The sequence below is a fragment of the Lutjanus erythropterus genome, chromosome 4 (assembly GCF_056507025.1).
Source record: "Lutjanus erythropterus isolate fLutEry1 chromosome 4, fLutEry1.hap2, whole genome shotgun sequence".
NCBI classification, from domain to species: Eukaryota; Metazoa; Chordata; class Actinopteri; order Lutjaniformes; family Lutjanidae; genus Lutjanus; species Lutjanus erythropterus.
Genome location: NC_139320.1, coordinates 39,706,144 through 39,727,094, shown reverse-complemented (window position 1 = coordinate 39,727,094; position 20,951 = coordinate 39,706,144). Strand labels below are relative to the sequence as shown.

General features: G+C 37.8%; 1 protein-coding gene across 1 annotated transcript in view; it reads left to right on the top strand.

The window, feature by feature from the left end:
* Nucleotides 1-20,951, top strand: part of pitpnm3 (PITPNM family member 3) — a 150,814-nt gene that overhangs the window by 19,556 nt on the left and 110,307 nt on the right. Inside the window, exon 2 of the mRNA XM_084717946.1 lies at nt 15,614-15,709. Within this exon, the coding sequence (XP_084574072.1) occupies nt 15,614-15,709 (96 nt within the window). The remainder of the gene's footprint in view (nt 1-15,613; nt 15,710-20,951) is intronic.

The following is a 20,951-nucleotide window of genomic DNA, read 5'->3' as shown; positions in this document are numbered from 1 at the left end:
GATGGATAAAAGTAGCTTTCAGTTAAATGACAGTAAGACAGAAGTGGTCTTAATTGGTCCCCCAAACTCCACCAGGGGGATAGCTGACCACCTGGGGCCCCTGGTTCCTAACCTCCATCCTCATTCCAGGAATCTTGGTTTCATTTTTGATTCAATCTTAAAATTTGACAGACAGATAAACTCTGTTGTGAAGGGCTGTTTTTTCCAACTCTGAAATATTGCCAAAATCAAGCCATTTCTCTCCTTCAATAACCTCACGATAGTCACAAATTCCTTAATTTCGTCTCGACTGGACAACTGTAACTCCCTCTATTTGGGAATCAACCAGTCTTCTGTGTTCTATTTTATCTGTTCTTCTATTTATCTACTTGTGTATGGGGTGGCATTTTTATGTCATTTCTGCTGCTCTTGTTTTTACCACTTGTATTTCTTACATTCCTTGTTCCATTGTACAGCACTTTGCTCAGCCTCGGTTGTTTTTCATGTGCTTTATAAATTAACTTGACTTGACTTACAGTACGTTAAGAGTAGGGGTGTAGTGGACTACAGTTGGTCCGCGGTTCGTACAGGTGATCCCCCACGGTTCGGCCCGCATGTGATCCACGCACTAAATGTAATCATCATAGAGTGGTTTTACTGTTGCATTTAGTTTTTAAAGTAACAACTCCCGTAATCCCGATGCAGAGTTGCAGTGAAAAGAGACAGATGTGCGCTGTGTTTTTTATTTTGTTTTTTTAAGAAAAAGAAGGAGCAACAACTGATACGACACTTCCTCCTCCATCGCATGAAGTTTGGCCTCGATTTCAGATATTTTTTAGTGGTAGAAATAGATTATAAGATTGTGATGTTTATTGTAACTTTGGCGATATCTGCTGCTGCTTTTTCTCGGACACACAGCTGTCACGAAACCAGAGTAGCCTGCAGCCTTCAGTGTTGATTGGCTAGTATTATTATTATTTATTATCATTAGACAGTATTAACTATGACTTAATTATCTGATCTGTGATTCAAAACTGTGATACAATCTGAACCATGGGTCTTGTGAACTGTTGCATCCCTAATTAAGAGCAGTGTTGGGCAAGTTAAGTGAAAAATCTAATCAAATGCTCATGACTTATTACTCAGGGAAAAAGTTAACTTTATTAATTACTTTACTCAGTGTCTGCTCACATCCTGTTCCTGAAGTCCTCCCAGTGAGATTGTGGATTTCGCACACCCTCCAATTCTCTTAACTAAACCTTGTGAGTCTTGATTGTAGACTTGATGATTTTAGCAAGCACACTAAGAACACAACATGTAAGAATGACAGCTTCGGGGTTTTCACCTTTTTTTTGCACCAAGCTAACACGTCTCGGAGCTGTGTGTTAACAGAATGCAGAGAGAACAAACTGATATCAACCCTTCATCAAATGGTAAAACCATGAACATGCCGACCCCACAAATGTAATCACTGCATGTACAATTGTACTCCCTTACATATTCATTCCTGAAATTAGTAGCCCTGTCACATTACTGAATGTATTCAAATGCCAGAATGTTAATCGTGGGTAGCAAGTAGGGTGAAGAGATCCAGACAAAACCACGTGTGGGAGTATGTTTGTGTGGGAGAATGTGGGACATGTCTTCAACACAGAGAAGTGGTCTACAATTTTGATAGTACACATTTTTTTCCTGCTCCTTACCGTCTGGTTGATCCAGTCACACACAGTAGTAGTTTCCCAGTCTTTGTTGTGGCTACATTAACTTATTTTGTGATAGTTTCCATCGTATTGAATCTAAATCTGCAAAGCTTGTGATTTTGTGGTGAATTTTCCCTGTTGGGTCTTGGGTTGGGGGTTGTGTTTGGTGTGCACAGTTTGATTGAAATCAAACACAGCCACATGAAGACAGCCAATCAAAATGTAGAACATGTAGGTCTCAATATGTGGGACATAGGACAAAGGTTAAAAATACTGTGCTGCTCATAAAATGGGAAACCTGCTTACCCTACACAAGATAATGTCAGCAATCAAGTAATCAGCAATCAGCACAACTAATGTTAGCTGGTTAGCAACACACTCGTCGCCACTGGTGGACCCAAGGCGGGGAGAGGGAGGGCAATCGCCCCTCTCTGGTATCCCGATATTCAATCAAACTACACAAAAGTGCCCTCGGGTTCCCTTCTAGTGGACAGAATGTGGTAAATTGACCCCTCAGGCGTCCTTCCAGTGGAGAGAACACAATGCAATGCCATATTGGCCGCCCTACATATTAGAACATTATTTTGACTTCTGTGTGCCTTTAAATGGCTAAATTATTCCCTGTGTGTTTTTATTAGAATCCAAGTAACAGATGCACAAATCAAACGATTCAAAACACTTTGCACACAAACTCATGACTGACTTACTTTTCCGCTGGTTTTGGTCTCCACCAATTCCTGTGGAGAATATCTGGTTCTTTAGCTAATAGAACCTCCACTAAGTTCACCAACTATGTCTGCGATGCACAACAGGTCGCATTCAGTGGATTTATTAGAGCTTTTGAAAACAGCTGCCTTCTGTGGCAAGAAAATATTGATCAGAGCAGTTTTGAGGCAATGAGGGACCTACATCAGGCCAGTAAGGCAAAAAGCTCTTTGCTTGAAATACATCTTTTTTACCAAATAGCATTTTCAGAGACATTACTCAAAGTCTGGTTGTCGACATAGAAAATTCATAAGACTGGGCCCTCCATCCTGCTCTTGTATGAAAAGTCAAATATTTGACCCGTAGCGTCCTGTAAAAAATTAAAATCTCAGCAGTGCCTCGTCACACATGTGTAACACTGCAGCTGTGTGTGTAGTAAAGCTGGAGATTCATACCTTTATGCTGGTGACAGATATAGAGGGTATAACCCGTGACTGCAGTGGAGCTGCTCCAGTAATCAATGCTGTCAGGCCTCCATTTCAGACGGCCGCCGTCTTCTTTGTGACCCCTGCTGGAAGTGGATAATGGAAAGAAAGAGATGAAAGAAGGATGAGACGATGAATCACAAGCAACTTTGTATTGTCTTGCTCTGAAGTGAAGCCTTTTAGATACCTACACACATTTTCTTTGAACAGAGTCACTGTGAAGTGCTGGACGTCAGTGTCAGCTGCCATAAGCTGCACACAACACAAGCTTTTTTAAAGACAAAAGCAGTTTGATCAGAGTGACTGATGAATTTGGTGTTTTTTGTAGGTGATTCTGTGAATTGAAACATATCTAATTTGTTAGAGGGACTGGAACATCCAAACATCTCATTTATAAATTGCAGACTTCTCACTGACAACAGCACAAAACATTTTCATTACATGTTATGCTAACTGGAAATTGGGTCATTAAAAAAAAAAAAAAAAAAAACAGTATAAGGGTTGAAAAGGGATCATTTCAAGAACACAAATGCTTGTTATGACAGGGAAAGCTCCATTGTACCTGTTTTCAGTGCTGCTGAATGATCTGGAATGAATGAATCTGGATTATTTTGACAGATATTGCAGTTCTAATTAAGTCAGAGTTTTGGTAGAAATTTTAATCGTAGCATTTCATTTTTGCTGAAAAAAAAAAGTAGTGATGATGTGATTTTTGCTGGGTTCTGTGCCAGGGGTGGATTCTAATACAGTAACTAATTGCCTGTTAAAAATGCATCACAGTGTTAAAGTAATGTAACTTGATCACTTTTCATTACTTTTGGATTACCCCTATGTAAAATATGGTGAAACTGTTCAGGTTAATATAATGTTTTAGGGCTTTTTATCATCAATTAATCAGTTGATTATTTTCCCAATTAATCAATTAGTTGTTTGGTTCATGAAATGTCAGAAAAGGGTGAAAAATGTTGTTTAAAGTTTAAGATAACATCCTCAAATTTCTTCTTTTGTTCACAACTCAAAAATATTCCATTTACTGTCAGAGAGGAGTCAAGAAACCAGAAAATATTCTCATTTGTGAAGCTGAAATCAGAGAATTTTGACTATTTTTGTTAATAAAATGATTAATTGATTATCAAAATAGATGCAGATTAATTTAATAGTCAGTCAGTAATAGATTAATCGATGCAGCTCTAAGTGTTTTATGTGCATCGTTTATTGATTGATTGAGTTTTGTCACTAGAGGCCATGATAATGAATTGGAAACTGTGATCATATCTTTTTTTATCTGTAAGTGTAATGGATTACAGTTACCTTTTCTTTGTATCCATATTACATAATTGCATTGCATGTAATCCATTACTCCTTAAGCCTGGTCTGTACCCACCAAGCATGGTCCCTTTGAGAGAATATGAAGCTAGAGAATATATGTATTCAACTCCACATGCTTCATTTTTAATAGTATGTTGTGACAAATTTTACTTAAAAAAAAAAGACTGTACTTGACGCATAATAAGACCAAAGGCAAATACATATGTATGCCTCATGTCAGCCAAAGTCTGTTGTTGAAAGTGATTAAAACCAAGTTTAAGGAGGACAGAACTACATGGTCATGCCTGGATGCGTCATTTCCTCACGCCGTCTTTGTCTTAATTGGTTGGAGCCATTTTTCATTACCATTTCTTTTTCCTTGAAATCAGTCACACTACTACTAAAATATCCACAATGATTTTTACAACTTCACTTATGAATAAAATTAGACTAAAATGTCTAATGTTTTAGTGGATTAAATATAAGAAGTGTGAGGTTGAAAAAATGACTAATAACTCGACTTTCAAATTCAGGATATAGATAATATTTAAAAATGTCTGACAAAATTAACACTGTTTAGTCCATATGATATGAACATATTGTATAGTATTCAGTAGTATAAGCTGAAATATCTCATAACTGGATTACCATGAAATTTTGTACAAACATTCATGGTTCCAAAAGTTTGAATCCTCCTAATTTTGGTGATCCTCTGATCTTCTTTGTTGTGCCATCATTAGGTTAAAAATTTTATGCAGTCCAAAAGTTTTTTATTGTTAGTATAAAGAAATACACAATACACAAATGCACATGGCATTCCCACCAGTCTCAGCTGTACCTTCTGCTTAGCACTAACTAGCAATTCTTAGCATGCTAACATATTCAACATAGTAAACATTAGCCTTTAGTTGAAGCACCGCTGTGCTGAAGTACGGCCTCGCACAGCTTCTAGCATAGCTGTAAACTGTTGTGGTTCTTTCCTTTGGCCTGAGATAAAATTGTACATATCTTACAACTCACTAAAAAGTTGTGATGTTGTGTGAAACAAAAAGTTTGCTAATTGCATTCTTTCCCATTTTTGGTTGATAAATTACTTTGGTTGCCCGATAGTTTTGGTCCCTGTTTTGCGCTTCATAATGCACCACACATTTTCAATGTGAGACGGGTCTGGACTGCAGTCAGGGCAGACTAGTACATGAACTCTTTTACTACGAAGTCATAATGTGCAGAATGTGTCTTGGCATTGTCTTGCAGAAATAAGCAGGGAAGTCTCTGAAAAAGACACATGGATGGCAGCATATGTTGCTCCAAAACCTGTATGTACCTTTCAGTATTAATGGGGCCTTCACTGGTGTGACAGTTACCCATGATGCCTTGGGCACTAACAATCCCCCACACCATCACAGATGCTGCTTTTGAAGTTAGCGCTGGTAACAGTCTGGATGGTCTTTAGCCCGGTGGACAAGATGTCCATGATTTCTGATGAGAGTTTGAAATATGGACTCAACAGACCACAGCACACTTTTCCACTGTTGATATTTGGCTTTCACTTTGCATTGTAGATTCTTAATTTGCATTTGTAGATGAAGCAACAAACTATGTTGACTGACAACATTTTTTCAGCGTTCTTGTCCTCATGTAGTGTTCTTTATACAACAATATGGATTTTTAATGCATTTTTTAATGCAGTGCTGCCTGAGATGTCAAAAGTCACAGATGATATCAGAGATTGTAGCTGGTGAAATTCCTAAATTCCTAGCAGTTCTGTGTTGTCATGGTAACAATAGTAAACATGTAGTTAATGTTATGTAATGTTGTCGCAGTTTGATTGGGTCAAAAATACTTGGTTGGGTTTTGTAAAAGATCATGGTTTGGGTTTGACAAAAGTGGGCCTTAGGAGCAATTAACATTTGTTTTTGCGATAATTCAGACTGTTGGGTTTTCTGAATAATGGGCCGTCGGAACATCGCACCTCTGGTTCACCTATTCACACAAAATTTTCATTTTATGTGTTGCTTTAAATTATGGAAGTTAAAAAAAAAATCTTTTATCTCTTAAGAGTTATTATCTTGTAAATACAAGAATAGCTCTCATATTCAAGAGATTAGGCTCACATAATTCTTAAAAGAAGAAGAGATCTTTTCTGAAATACAAGAAAATATCTCGTAATTCGTATCTCTTGGATCTCGTATTTATATAAATTACTTTTATTTCATAAATAAGTTCTTTATAGGTTATACCAAAATATTTGTCTAACAGCAGCAGTATTCCTATTAAAGCTATGGATGTAGGCTCGTGGAAATAAAGGACATCAAAAACAGTCTCTTCACATGGCCTCTTGGCAGGCCTGTATTTGTTGATGAATACTGTCTGTAACAGCTCCACAGACGTGCAGCTTCCTGCAGCTCCCTCTGGAAAAAAACCCCATTAAATATTAATGTTTAGCCCTGACATATGTTTTCAAATATCTCATGTCCATATGTACCTTGACAGAGTTTCTAGACACTGCGGCCATTCTTTCTTTCCATAGTGACTGTAAAAGAGATTCTAATAAATTCTGGATGATAAGTGATGTACACAACGTATTGTAGAGTTCAGCTGAAACTTATACATGAGGTTTGACACCAGCAAGCCAGGATGCATTCATTTATATCCATAAAACTTCCCATATTGGTTAAACCGCTCCCAGCAGGTCGGACTGGGTTTCCACCTGAGCAATCCCAGTGGTATAAAATGCCTGCAGAGTGTTGACATGCTAATATTAATGCCTCCCACATTAAGTGGCATTAACATCATTGTGGAAAATCCCCAACCACTCCTCTACCTGCCTCCATCTTCCTGGATAGGCTGAAGAGGGCGGCAGGTAGAGGAGTGAGAACAAAATAAGTGCTAATAAGTGTCCAAATAGACATGCCAATGTGCTGATTGAGTATCCTAATTTATCCTCATATAATGTCTTATACCAAGAGGGAAATAAAAGCACTTTAAATACAATACCACCATCGTTGCCCATCGTCTTATTCTGTAGCCTTGGTTAGTGACGATTGATAACCAGGCTACCTTTACTTTCTTATAATTAATACATGTCCTCATAATTACAAGATCTTAATCTCATAACTACAATATATTTTCTTGCAATTATGAGATTCTTTCTTATAATTAGGATATTGTAAGGGCCAATGCCAGTTCCTCTCCCTTGGCCCTTCCCCTTGCTTTGGAGTGCCTTCTGTCTTGGAGCGTCCCTTCAAAAGGAGCCACAAGGAGCAGGACTTTAAAGTTTTACCTAGGAAATGGAATACCACTCATTACGTTATCAGGAGCTGCGACTGTATAAGTATATAAGTATATAGTATAAAAAAAAAGTTATAAAAAATAATGACAACACCATTACATGACAGCTCTTCTGAAAACATTTGAAGACACTTGTTTTGGAGGGCTGTTTGGAGGGTTAGATGTCCACTCCCCCTCGATCCCAGAAAGAAACGGGACACAACCTTTCGCTGCCACACACAAAACACAGGGGCGGTGCCAAGTGGTAAAGCCAAGGGGGCACACTGGCACTGACCCTAACTCATTATTCTGAGATAATTACTTATTGTTGTGCAAGAAATGCAGCCCAAAGTTCTTTACAACAAACAAATTACTTCAACAAACTGCTTCACATAAAAAAGACAGAGTGAAGATAACAACAAGAAACACTGTCAATTGACTTTTGCCTATTAACGATTAAACACCACGTAAATCAGTCACACACAATGTGCTTGGGACTGCAGTTCAATTACAGTAATACTGATTTCCAATAAACTGTTAAGTGAAACAACCATAAGCTTTTGTTCTTATAAAGAGTGAGATACATGAAGGAGCTCTCTCCTCTCTGTAGTCCTCAGCGGCCTGAATCAACATGACAACTTCCACTGATTGGCCAGTAGATGCGAAAAGGAAGGACATCCTGTCTATTGACTAAACGTTGCTGTCCCCTGTCCCTGTCTTCCAGGTACAAGCAGGACGGTTTGCTCAGATGTTCTCTCCTGCTGCTCTTGTGATCATAATCTGTAGTCCTTTCAAGCGTTCACTCCATATCTGTGGAGATACAGTGTAGTGTAATGCCCTGAGGGGAAATGCAGCCATCATTTCCATTACTCAGTAGGGAGGACGTCGCTTGATGATAGGTGCTCCAGTGTGAGGCTCCAGCCACACCAGCTATTGGTTAGATTTCCTAAACCTTAAGAGATTCAAAGTGCATATACAGCTGCAGGAGTAAACCGAGTCCATGAGCATTCATTGAATACACACGGGTATCGGTGCCAGTAGTGGACACGTTGAATAAAAAACTACTTTAAAATCACTTGGATTACTCATAGGGTGACAGACAACTGTGCCCCAGTGCACTCAACAAATCAAATCCCAGGATGGGGAGAGCTGTTTGGCAGTTGTTTGGCCTGGGACGGCTGAATCGGGAGTGTGTTTTTATTTTTAAAGTAGTTCCTTGTCTTTGCTCGTGCTGTTCATACCATCAGGTCCTCTTCCCACTCAGCATGTGCTTTCTGTGCCCACTGAGCTCTCGACACTGTGGCACGCAGGAACGCCTCTGCCCATCCATATGCCTCCTCAGGATGGCTCTCTCACATCAGACAGGCAAATATAAAGCACACAGGAGAGCGACGGGTCAGATATTAAGAGCTGAACACCAGGCAGAAATTTGCAGTGACACAGGGAACTTGATGTTTCCCGTGGATTGGTTTTGCAGGACATAGAAGTTTGCGCTTCGGTGAGCTCTCTGACCGTCTTAACCTGTGCTCTGATTACATGCATAAAATATGAGATCAATTTATTCAATGCATGGCAAGTATGAAGGCATACAGAGTATATTATTCATGTTTTCCTGTAATTTGTGTATTTGGTCTCACACCTATGTACATGGAAATTGATAGTCTTCCTTGGAAGCACGTTCAGGCTGGAGGATACCAGCTGACACCGAACCCCCATCTGAGTAGGTTTTTGTTGTTGGACATATTTTAGTCCATCTAAATGTTAATATATTTTAGCTCTATTTAGTTGTTCCAGTAACAGTCAGGTAAAAATAATCTGCAGGGAAATCCCGTCATGGTTGCAGCTGTGCCAAATGTAAAAGGAGTAAAAATCTGTATAAAAATGTATATTCATAAATCAATAATTGCAATAAACCCCATCTCTGTTTGAAGTTTGAATTAGGCGCAAGGGCTCCTGTTGGTTTAATCTTGGAGGTACAGCAAAAATTAGCTTAATAAGTGACTTTTTAGGTTATGGGTTTGCGAGCCAACAGGTATACAACACTCCATGTGACCCAGGACGTATGCTTTTTCAGTTATGGAAACCATATGTTTTTGTCTGCCATAATGTAGTTTTCAAACATTAGCATGTCTGGCTAACTGCAGGAGTAACAACCCAGTGTTGCTTTCCCATGTTTGCAAAATAAGCAGAAAGAGTTAACATTAAATAACTTACATTTTCCCTCATAGTTCTGGGACTAATTAGCTCTATACTGCAATATAAGAACAGCGCTGTTTCTTTGTTTTCACGTCTTCTACGTGGACCAGCAAGTGGATGCTGATTTTTTACATTTTACATGCAGTTTAGCGTCAGTCTTTTAGCATGATGCTCACACATACTGTATCTGATGTGCTTGATTGTAGCCACTTCAAAGTCCTCGTTTTAAAAGGAATTAGCGTCACACATTTAGAAGCCAGCAGGAGAAGGCAGGACCAGAGACCTTTGAGGTTTGTGTGAACTCATTGTGTTTTTCATGCTCAGTGTGTATTAATATATGAAACATAAATGAGAAGTTGGGGAAGTACTGTGAGCATGCCAGCTGTCCATTGTTTGATAGTACTCTAAACATAATGACACTCTTGCAGCAAAACAGAACAATGTGCCATTCTCACAATGTGGTTTAACTACGATTTGGTCAGGAGTTTTCTGGGGATTCAGATGTATTTATATCTCCTGTTTCTATTTTCTTTAAGCAGCATTAGACATATTTACATATCAAAAGAGAGTGGTGGTATTTTCCTGTAAACAGTAATCATCTTTATGTTTTGCTGTGCAGTAATTGCTTCTCTCTGCTGTGAGCTGAGAATCGCATAATTTGGCCAAATTGTCCTGTGTATATGTTGAGCTCCCCCTCTGGCAGTTTAGTCGACACACATTAGTACTCAGGGATGTTGGCACTATGGCGGATGACTGTGTAAGATGCAGGAGAAATGCTATTGTTGGCAGCAGGGCTGATGTATGTTGATGCACAATCCGTGCTCACAGGAAAAGATGATGGGGTCAGAGTCTCTCTAGTGGTTCAAGGATCCTGGAGCCTCTGGAGAACAATTTGCTGACGGGCAGAGTTGCTGCTAAGTCCAAGGTTGAATATAAGACTTAAGCTTATCCCTATAACTTGGGAGGCACGTTGACTATTCATGTCCAGGAGGTAATGATTCTCTTGAAGTCTGCAAGCTCGCTGCAAGATGCCTCTAAACTGAGACGTTCATCCGTATTTACAGTGGCATAAGAAGTACTCAGATCTTTTACTGAAAAGTTCAGTGTGTAAGATTTAGGGAGGTTTATTGTAAGAATATGGAAGAAGTAAGAGAAGAAGAAGAAGCTTTTAACAAATATTGCACCTCCTGCGATTTGAAAATTGCAGAAAGCCATATTGTGATCTCACTAAAATTTCGATTTATTGTGCAGCTCTAATACTCTCTTACAAGAAGATCTGCATTCAAAACTGAAGTAGAAGTAAATGTAAAAGTATTAGAATTAAAATATACTTAAAAGTATTAAAAGTAAAAGTACTCATTACACAGAATGGACAATTTCAGAATAATATCTATTACATTATTGATTCTAATTACTGATGCATTAATGTATAAGCAGCAATAATGTTGCAGCTGGTAGGGGTGGGGCTAATTTTAATCATTTTCAATTGGTAAGTCTTTATGAATGTTTATGACTGTTTTCATATGACTGTTTTTGTCAGATATGTCATTTTTAATTTCAAGTTGACATTGTTCGAAATGTCTTTGTTATGACAGCTTGACATTAACCAAGACAAAAATGTCTTTGTTGTGACAACTTTTTTTTTTTTAATGTAATTGACCAAGTGACAGCAGTCATTAACATTCATAAAGACTCCTTCATGTTCATGGTGTAATGACATGGTTATGTGGATGTAAGTTTTCTATTTGTGTTCTGTCAGCAAAGTAACTAGTAGCTAAAACCTTTAAAATAAATGTAGTGCAGTGAAAAGTACAATATTTGCCTCAAACATAGTACAAGTACCTCAGAATTTTACTGCAGTACCAGACTTAAATGTACATTTATTCTTCCATATAGCTACGTAGCTTCAGTGTTAATCTGCAGTCTAACTGTTAGCCAGTTACTGTATCCAGTCACTATAACCAACAGACAGCTGTTTTGGCTCAAGTGTGACTAATATGATAACAGGAAGTGATGAGTAGCTGACAGTGTTGTCAAAAGCTGCACAGTTTCAGTGTCTCTGTAAGCACAAATCTGCATGGTGACAGAAACATATTTATCATCAGAAAACTTGTGTGGATGAAAGTGTTTAGGAAGCAGTTACAGTTTTTTCTTCTTTGTGCAGTCAGTGTGGACAAAGCAGAGAGAGAAATATTTGACAACACATCAGAATTAAATATAGAGGGAGGACGTCACTGCTCCTTTAAGATTCTTCAGTTTCATGTCCTGACAGTAAAATGACATAGAGGCTTTTTAGAGAATGAAGATCTTTTCCTCCATCTTGGATGTGACTGATCAGCATGTTTGCTGTGTGAAAAACATACAAACAGAAATAAAATTTGGTTTGGTTTGTAAGTCAAACAGCTGCAGTGGAACAGTTTCTGTTTTTGTATAGTAAACAACTGTTGATCTGTTTCTTGTTTACACTGTTCCTGTTTTTTTAAAATATATTTTTTGCTTTTTGTTGATGCTTTTTTCTATTATATAGCCCCTTTTACTTCTGTAACACTGCAAATTCCCCCATTGTGGCACTGATACAGAATTATTGTATCTTATCTCTTAGTCATTACAGTGCCAACATACAGAAAATGGACATTTTCTTCTGGAAATGATTCCCAATTGCATCATTGTTGGGGAGAGATGACAGCACATACACTGAGCTGGAGTTGGGCGTATACTGTGTCAGTTACAAAAGTGATGGGTGGAAACTGTTCATTATCCCAGGAGGGAAACGTCTCCTCCAGCACTGAATAAATAATTGTATGCAAATGATGTAATAAGCAAAACTGCTCTCTGTTGTATAGAGATGTACAGTGTATAGTCACAGTGTATGGCTCTTTAAAATATCATGTGTCCAAGTGGAAGCAGGTAAATTTGGTCTGGTTTATTAAACACGGCTTAATTCCCATGATTTATGTGTAATGCAGCAATTTGCACCATATTCCTGAGTCTTGCCTGTGGCCACGTTCTGTCTTCTCTATCATGTCAGGAGGGATGCAATGGACCCAGACTGTGGGAAAATGAAACTTCAGGATTTGGCCTCAGGCCAGCAGGGAAACGTGGTTCATTACAGCAGCATCGTCAGAGTGCTGCAAAGCCAAGAAGAGAAGTTACTCGAGGCTTCTGAAAGTCCCAAAGAGGAAGAAAACGCACAGGAAGCTCATGGAAATATTAAATTATGTTAAAGAATAGCTCAACACCACCTGAAAATTTAGTTTTGTTTGTTTTTGCACCTCCAGTGGTTTAACTTATCTCGCAGTGATGTTCAGGTGTACTTCAGGACGCCATGACATCACTGTCAGGTGTGGTTACAGGTGCAGCAGGTGTTGTGCAGAACGCTGCTTTTCAGCCTGGTGTTAGATTATCCATTAAATAAACAGCATCTGAAGTAGGGCTGAGTGATATAGCTGAAAATTTTATCACGATGAAATGTTTAATTTCAGTTGATATTAATAGTTTTTAATGACCTACATTTAATAAAGACCTGGAGGCGAAAAAAGGCTGAATTTAATAACTTTATTTCAAATTAAACCGCTTTGAATTTAACCACTTTATTTATCAAGGCATACAGATCATGATTTTAATGTTAACACACACACACACACACAGAAAAAAGCATAGGCTAAATGAATGATCCTACCTTGATACACAATAAACACTAACGATCAAACCTTTTTTATTAATAATATCCTCACCATCTACACTCATTCCCAATTTGAAGCCCAACAGAATTAATTAGAATTGCTCTTGAAATGAGGTTTGTGCAAGGTCTGAGTTTTTTTCCTGTTTTTTTTTTATCTAGAGTATCATTACTTTATTGAGTTTATTAATACAAACTAGCATTGGGCGATATGTTAAAATATGGCGGTGTGATATGCAGTGTGTGTGTGTACACTCATTGCAAAACACACTGTATTCTAACTCAATAGAAAAACAAAACAAAAGATAATTTATGTCCCCATTCGAAAATAGATATGTCTGTTTCAAATGATGCAAATGTCACTGTTTGCAAACTTCCTTTACTTTTGTTTGGAAATTAAGCAATGCATCCACTAGAAGGGGATGTTCAGAGTCAGAAGTTACCCCACAGAAGAGGAGTCAAAAGTTTCAGACAACAACAAACATGGCAACGCTGGAGGAGGTTGTAATTAATGAATTCTAAGTATGACTTAACAAGTCTCAGGCTTTCATTAGAGATGCACTGATCGACCGGCCAGAGACCGAAACCGGATGGTTTTCAGCGACTTTGGAGAAAAATTAAATAGTATTTAATGAATATGTAATAGTCAGTGTCTTATTATGAATGTCTCATTTAATTTTTACCAGAAAAGTTGCAAAAATGTTTGTGAATGCTGTCAATTACAGTTCTTAGAAAAACTGAAAATCGTAATCGGCCAAAATCGTAATCGGCAGGTCAGACCCTTAAAAAAAAAAAACGGAAATCAGAATCAGCTAAGAAAATTGAAATTGATGCATCTCTGGCTTTCATGGATATTTTTTTTCATTTGTGCAATTAAAGTTTTTCATATTAAAACTTTTCAGAGAATAGAACGTTAACAATAGTTACTGAATTTATTAAAAAAAATTTCTTTGTAAATAATGAATGCATTGTAAAAAGTGCAAGATTCAATCTAATAGAAATTAAAAATTCTAAAAATATGAGTAAAGTGATAAAATAAACAAATAGTAAAACTAAATAAACACGAATAACGATGAATCTTGAATCTCATAGAACTTTAATATTATCCAAATGCGAAAAGAAGAATTTCCACATTTATTATTACATTTATGTTATTCTACTCATGATTTCGGGGAGCTGCCGTAATAGTACAGACTTACTGAAAGGAGAATAGGGGAAAACCCCTTTAATTTCACCACGCAGTGAGTTTCAAGAAAAGTCTGTGCAGTTACATTGCCTGTTAAAGTGGACTGGTATCGTAAAAAGTATTGTTCAAGAACCAGTATTGAAGCCAAGATATCTTATGTGTATTACACATTTTTGAACCAGCCCTACAAATATGGAGGAAATGAACATAGAGGACGGACAGGCTCCATCTGTATCTAATGTTAAGCATGAATGAGCCTTAATTCTCACCAAAATTGTCTTGGTTTATTTTTCTACTGTTCCAGCAATCACCAACTCCGATTTTGTAGAAATAAAACCTTAATTCACTGAGGTAGATGTGAAAATATTCTTGCTTTGCAGGCTATTTTCCTTCAATTTCTTCTCTGGCTCAGCGGGTTTCTAATATGCAGAATAAATGAGAGTCTGTCCCTGAGCAGCAGGTCTCACTTGTTCATCAGAGGCAAACCGTTAAATTAGAAAAATAGAATAAGGGGAATCGCCAGACAAACCCAGCTGGTGATGGACTCAGTCAGTCGCCGATAGCTGATGTATTCATCCAATCGTCCAACTTTTAATACCAGTCTGAGCAGAGACAGGTTTGTGTGTCGTCAGTTTCAACCTGACGGTGTTGCAGCCACTTTCTGCTTCAGTGATTTTCAAGAAATCATTTGCTTCCCTCGTGCTTGCTATGGTTTTGTATCTGGGTACTTGAGAGTGAATATTGTCAACAAATGGAGAGTGCTTTAAATCCCTTTTCATCCCTGCTCTTGCATCAGGAGGTCATGAAATAACAGTGCCTGGCTTCCTTGCTTAGACACTTGTGTGCTATGACACCACTCAAAGGAAAAGTCCATTTGGGTCTTTTCACCTGCTGTGATACTCTAAAGGCCATCTATCCCCACCCGGGGCATTCACGCTTTGCTTTTCACTCTGAATTATTTAAAGCGATCAACCGAAAGGAAAAAATATATAAATACGCTTGATTTGTCTATCCTTGAGTTCTGAGATTAATGCCTCGACCCTGCCTGTCATTCCTCCAGTCTAAAAACAGATTTTCAGTCTAATTTTCTTTTTCTGACCCACAGGATCAGCACGAAAGCACAGCGCCACTCATTGGTGCCTGCAGAATATCGCACAGGAATCAGTTGACAGCTCCGATGAGGAGTTCTTTGATGCCAGAGGTTAGTATTACATTTTATTTCCCATTTCATCCTGTCTTCACCTCGTAGCTTTTCTGTCTCCAACCATAATAGCCTCGGAAATTATCTGAATGTCTGTATGAGCATTTAAACAGACCATTTTCCATCAAGTGTGCTGTCTTGTGACTCTTTTCTGCTACAGGAACCAAATGAAATGTAAAATATAGTCATTTTCGTGGGTTCTGCTTTCGTTTCCAAGTTTCTGGAGCTACATTTTGTTGCTGCTCAGGTGGTGTAATTTAGTTCCAGATATTTTCAGAGGTTGCCAACGAGCAATTAAGCAAATTGCAGCCAAAACAGTAATCACTATTTTACCTTTGTATCTGTTTCGATTAGGGACAATCAAGAGAAAAACACAAGAGAACCTGGAGAACGCTTGTTGCACAATCCAACATGTTGAGATCCTCTGTAGTATTTGGGGAGAGGAGGCCAGACAGAAACAAAAACAAGATTTCTCAGAGTCTGGCAGCCGTGCAGATGCTACAGCTACGGCCAAATGGTGCAGTTGGATAAAAATAGAAAAATTAAACAAAACAAAGGATCTCAATATTCTCTGTGGTGTAAACCAAAAAACCTCCGGTGGTCTGATGCTCATTGACAGTTTTGTTTCCAGGGGCCCAGGATTCTCATTTGGCATATAAACCCACAATAACTCATGAATACTTATAACAATACCAGCAGCACTACAGTGTTGTCGGTCCAACAACATGCTTCCTCGCCTACCAAACAGCACAACACTTTCATCCTTTTAAATGGTGTATATCCAAAACATTCTGGTTTATGCAACAAATTCTCAGTCACAAATTCTGCAGCTCGGTCAGTGGCTCTAGTTAGCAATAGTAAATGTACAACATCTTGGAGACTTTCAAAATAACTATAAAAAGGCATAAAAACTAAACTTAGGTTTAGTAAATAAGAGTACAGAAAGATTGTTTGGATTAAAGTAAGTATGCAAGTTAAAGGGAGAGACATTGAATGAAATTTCAGTCATTATCGACTTGCTCTTGTGCTGATTGAGGGTTGGGTTTATTTTGTTAGTCTGCAAAACACTGCTGGAGTTTCACAGGGAAACAAATGTAAGTGAATGGTGACCAGTTTTCAAATGTAAAAAACAACTGGAAAAAAACCCAAAAAACATAAAATGCCTCCATACTGCTTTTCTGGCATAATCCAAACACACACGCATGTGCATGTGAATGTGGCTTCGAGCTAAGGATCTACAGTGAAGATTCAGGATAAAAAGAGATGTAAATAACAATTTTCTTAGTCAACTTGGCATGTTGGGGCTTTAGGGGAATTGGATTACACCAGACGAGCAGTATGGAGGCATTTTATTTTTTTTATTCTGTTGTTTTTTTATGTTTGAAAACTGGTCACCATTCACTTACATTGTTTGGAAGATTCTTCAAAACTGTTTTCCTGTGAAACTAAAAAACTAAACTCAACCTTCAGTCAGCATGAGAGTGAAGATGATGACTGAATTTTCATTTTTGGCTGAATTATCCCTTTAATGAACTTACTGGGGTGTTGAGATATTCTGGTATTGACGAAAAACTGTAAAATTTAAAAAGTAAACATTGATAACATGTTAATAATACACATATGATAATATAGTGTAAATAATTCAGTGCCCCTTTAACATATGGTGCGCTGATCATTTCCATTTCTTTCTGTTCTCTGCTTCCACCCCACACACACCTTTCTACTTTCCATGAAGTGTAATTTTTTGGTGCACAGGGTCACATGCTCTCTCCGCTTCCCTACGCTCATATTTTGAGAGTAATTCATTTGCCAAAAACAGGCAAATGAACAATAAAAAGCGGTAAAAATCTATTTGACTGATTTTGCATTCCAAACTTTATTTTAAAAAGAAGAAGAAGAAGAAGTTGACTGTTGGTTGCACACGGGACACAAACCACGGCCTCCAAAGTGAAAATAACACAATTTATGAAAGTAAACGTACATAACGTAACGTAATTACACAATGTAAGTTAACCAGAAATCAGTGTTAACTATTGGTTTTGGACAGGACATGAACCCTGGTCTCTTGGGTGAGACTCCTGTGTTTGTTTGACTTGTACATCCTCCTCCTCCTCCTCCTCCTCCTCCTCCTCCTCCTCCTCCTCCTCCTCCTGTAGACTTTCTCACTCTTCATCCCACGTCACCTGACTTTCACAGCACACCAAAACATAATTGTTGAGGGGCACCTCCGGAGCTTAGCTGCTGTATTTGATGCTTTGGTAGTGACAGGCGGGTTTATAAAACAGAAAGCTGAAACTACCATTTACATTTTTAGCAGTCTAAACATGCTGACACGCTTGCAGAATAACAGAATAATGTAAAGCTTTTACAGTGTCTTATTTACCTTTGTTCTGGTAAAGAGGATTTCATATCTATTTATAGTTCCTCTTTACATTTTCTTAAGTGAAGGGAAACATATTTCCATTTCCAAAGGGAGAAGTGATGTCTTCCTGAAAACAGTGATCATCTTTATGTCCCTGCCATGATTGCTTCTGTCTCTGTGAGCAGAGAATTGTTCAGTTCATCCTGTGTGTAGCCATATGCTGAGCCTCCCCAGTGACAGTTTAGTCAGTTAGTACTCAGGGGTGGAAATATGGCTGTGTGATCTGCTGTTTATTGTCTTGATTAATTATTTAATCTATCGGATGTCACAAACACTGCGAGTCCTGCCTACTGTTAACATTTCCCCCACATTTAAAAAACAAAAAAAGGGACAGAATTATCAATGGGTTATTAAAGAAACTACAATATCTAAAACAGAGTTAGAAAAAAATAAAACTCTCAGTATAATAACAATCAAATGTGTCCCAACATTTGTGAATGAGTAAATACACATCTGCAAATCTGCAAATTACAAACAAGGTTATAGATATTGCATTTGTAAATATTGCAGGTTACGTTTGAAAATGAGCCAATACGAATGCATTTACGTTGTAAGTTAAAAACAGCATCACTGAATAAACGGAAACCCATGTCATAGATAGAACAAAGCAAACCATTCGAGGTATACATGTGTTAAATAACAATAATCAAATTTACCTCTGCCCTATGCAAACTGACCAGATGTCAGAAAGCAGCTTTAAAGACCTCGTTTTGTCTAAGAAATAAATAGAAATCTAAAAATATTCAGGTCACTGTGGGGTAAAACAAAGAAAAAGCAGCAATTCGCCACTATGAAAAGGCTGGAACTGGGGCAATTTTTTTTATTACAAAGGGGCTTAATAAAAGATTGATTGATTATCAAAAGAGTTGCAGGCTATTTTTGTCAGCTGACTAATTGAAGAACTGAGTAAATGTTTAATCTCTAGTAAAAGTTTAAGAGCCTCGTACGAAAGTCTTATAAGGCTCTTTAAAAGTTCAGGTTGTGGAAAGCCCGAGGTTACAGAATGTTAATTCCTGTGATGGAAAAGGGCTGTTAGTCTCTTGTTTTATAAAGCGGAGGAAATGTAGAACAACTGCGATGAATGAATTGCAAGATTTTCTGCTCATCGCTGTATGTTCTGGTGTCGGGTGTTATAAGTTGTTATGACTGAATTGGGTGAAATTTGACTTCAGACGCGACTCTCGATTGCAGAACAAACCAGAAAAAAGAGTTGCAAATGGATCGTGTCATGATTCCTAATTGTTTTGAACCAATTTCACTGTCTGCTTTACTGCTGGACATCCTTGCAAATTTATTCAAGATGTCCGACTGACCAGAAATAGAACCACTTGAGAACTTCTTCGACCACTCGCCTTTTCACAGTCCCAGAGGGAGTTCATCAGCGATCAAGTGGAATACTTATCCCACCAATTATCCTCTCCAAGTGCTTGTCCCCCAAGAGATGGTACAGATACTAATCAATTATGTGTTGTGTGCAGTATTATTATAACATGTTCTCATTTTACATTTATCAGTCAATAGCCAGGGGTCTGTTGAGAGTCTCTGGTGTCCAATATTCCTTCATATGATATAAAAACATGCCGAAAAAAATGAGTGCGGAAGCTGCTCAGCTCCATTTCCTCTTGTGTTACGAAGGAAATTTGAAATGCTGTGGTTTAAAGCACACATACACCCACACACATATTTTGTGTATGGAAATTTGATCCATTTTCTTTACTCTTACTTTTGTTTATCTCATTTTTCTCTCACTCTTCCTGCCTAAGCCTTTCATTCACCTCCCTCCCTTAATTTTGATTTCCCTTCACTCCATTTCCCCTCCTCGCATGTTCTGTTTGCCAAAAAAGGCACGTTTGCTGCACGCACTCCTAGAAAGCATGAAATATTTATCCTTATCACGGTTGTCACAGAGCAGAGCATTACTCGAAATGCATTCGGTGAGACTGAAGAAGTCAAGGCGCCTGTCAACGTCAAAGAATCACCAGTGGATAAGATAACACTCGTGTGTGTGTGTGTGTGTGTGTGTGAGTGCTGTACGTGAACAGATATACCTTCATCTTCACACTATCTGCACCTCGAGACTCCACACTCAGCTATGAAATGTCTTTACTGAGTGTGAAGGGACAGTGAAACAGATGTTTATTTATCTTTTTTTTAATGAAATGTCATGGTGAAAGGTTGCAAAAGCAAACAAAATAAAGGAAATTCTTGCCGGTTTGGTTGTATTTCATGTTATTTAGTTCAAAAATAAAAAGAATAGTTTGACATTTTGGGATAATGTTTATTTGCCTTCTTAAAACAATCAGTCAAACTTTATTTATATAGCATCTTTTATTCAAGTTAATGCATTTCAAAGGATTTGACAACAAACCAACGATAAGACAGAACAATTGAAAGCTGTAATAGAGTGAAATAAAAACTATATACTCTTTATTTCAAGTAGAAAGTAAAAACTATTATATTGTATTAGTTTCTGCTCTATATTAATTATATAGAGTTGAATTAAAAACTAGGTCTAAATAGAATACATTAAAAAAGAGAAAACAAAATAACCAATAAAATGTATACAAACAAAACAATATTAAAAACAATCTCTTGCTGGGAGTTTTAGATGAGACTTGATTCCACTCATATTTGTATGTTAAATTTTCTACAAGGAGTTTTTAACTTGTTGTGAAGCAATCTCAATTTAAGTGAATAAGACCATCAGTGAGATGTTTTGGCAGTTTCTGTATTGTTATTCTTATGACCAGGTCAGATTCTTCTTGAAATCAGATGACACAATCCTTTGATTACATTTTCCAGGCAAAGTTACACAGCGAG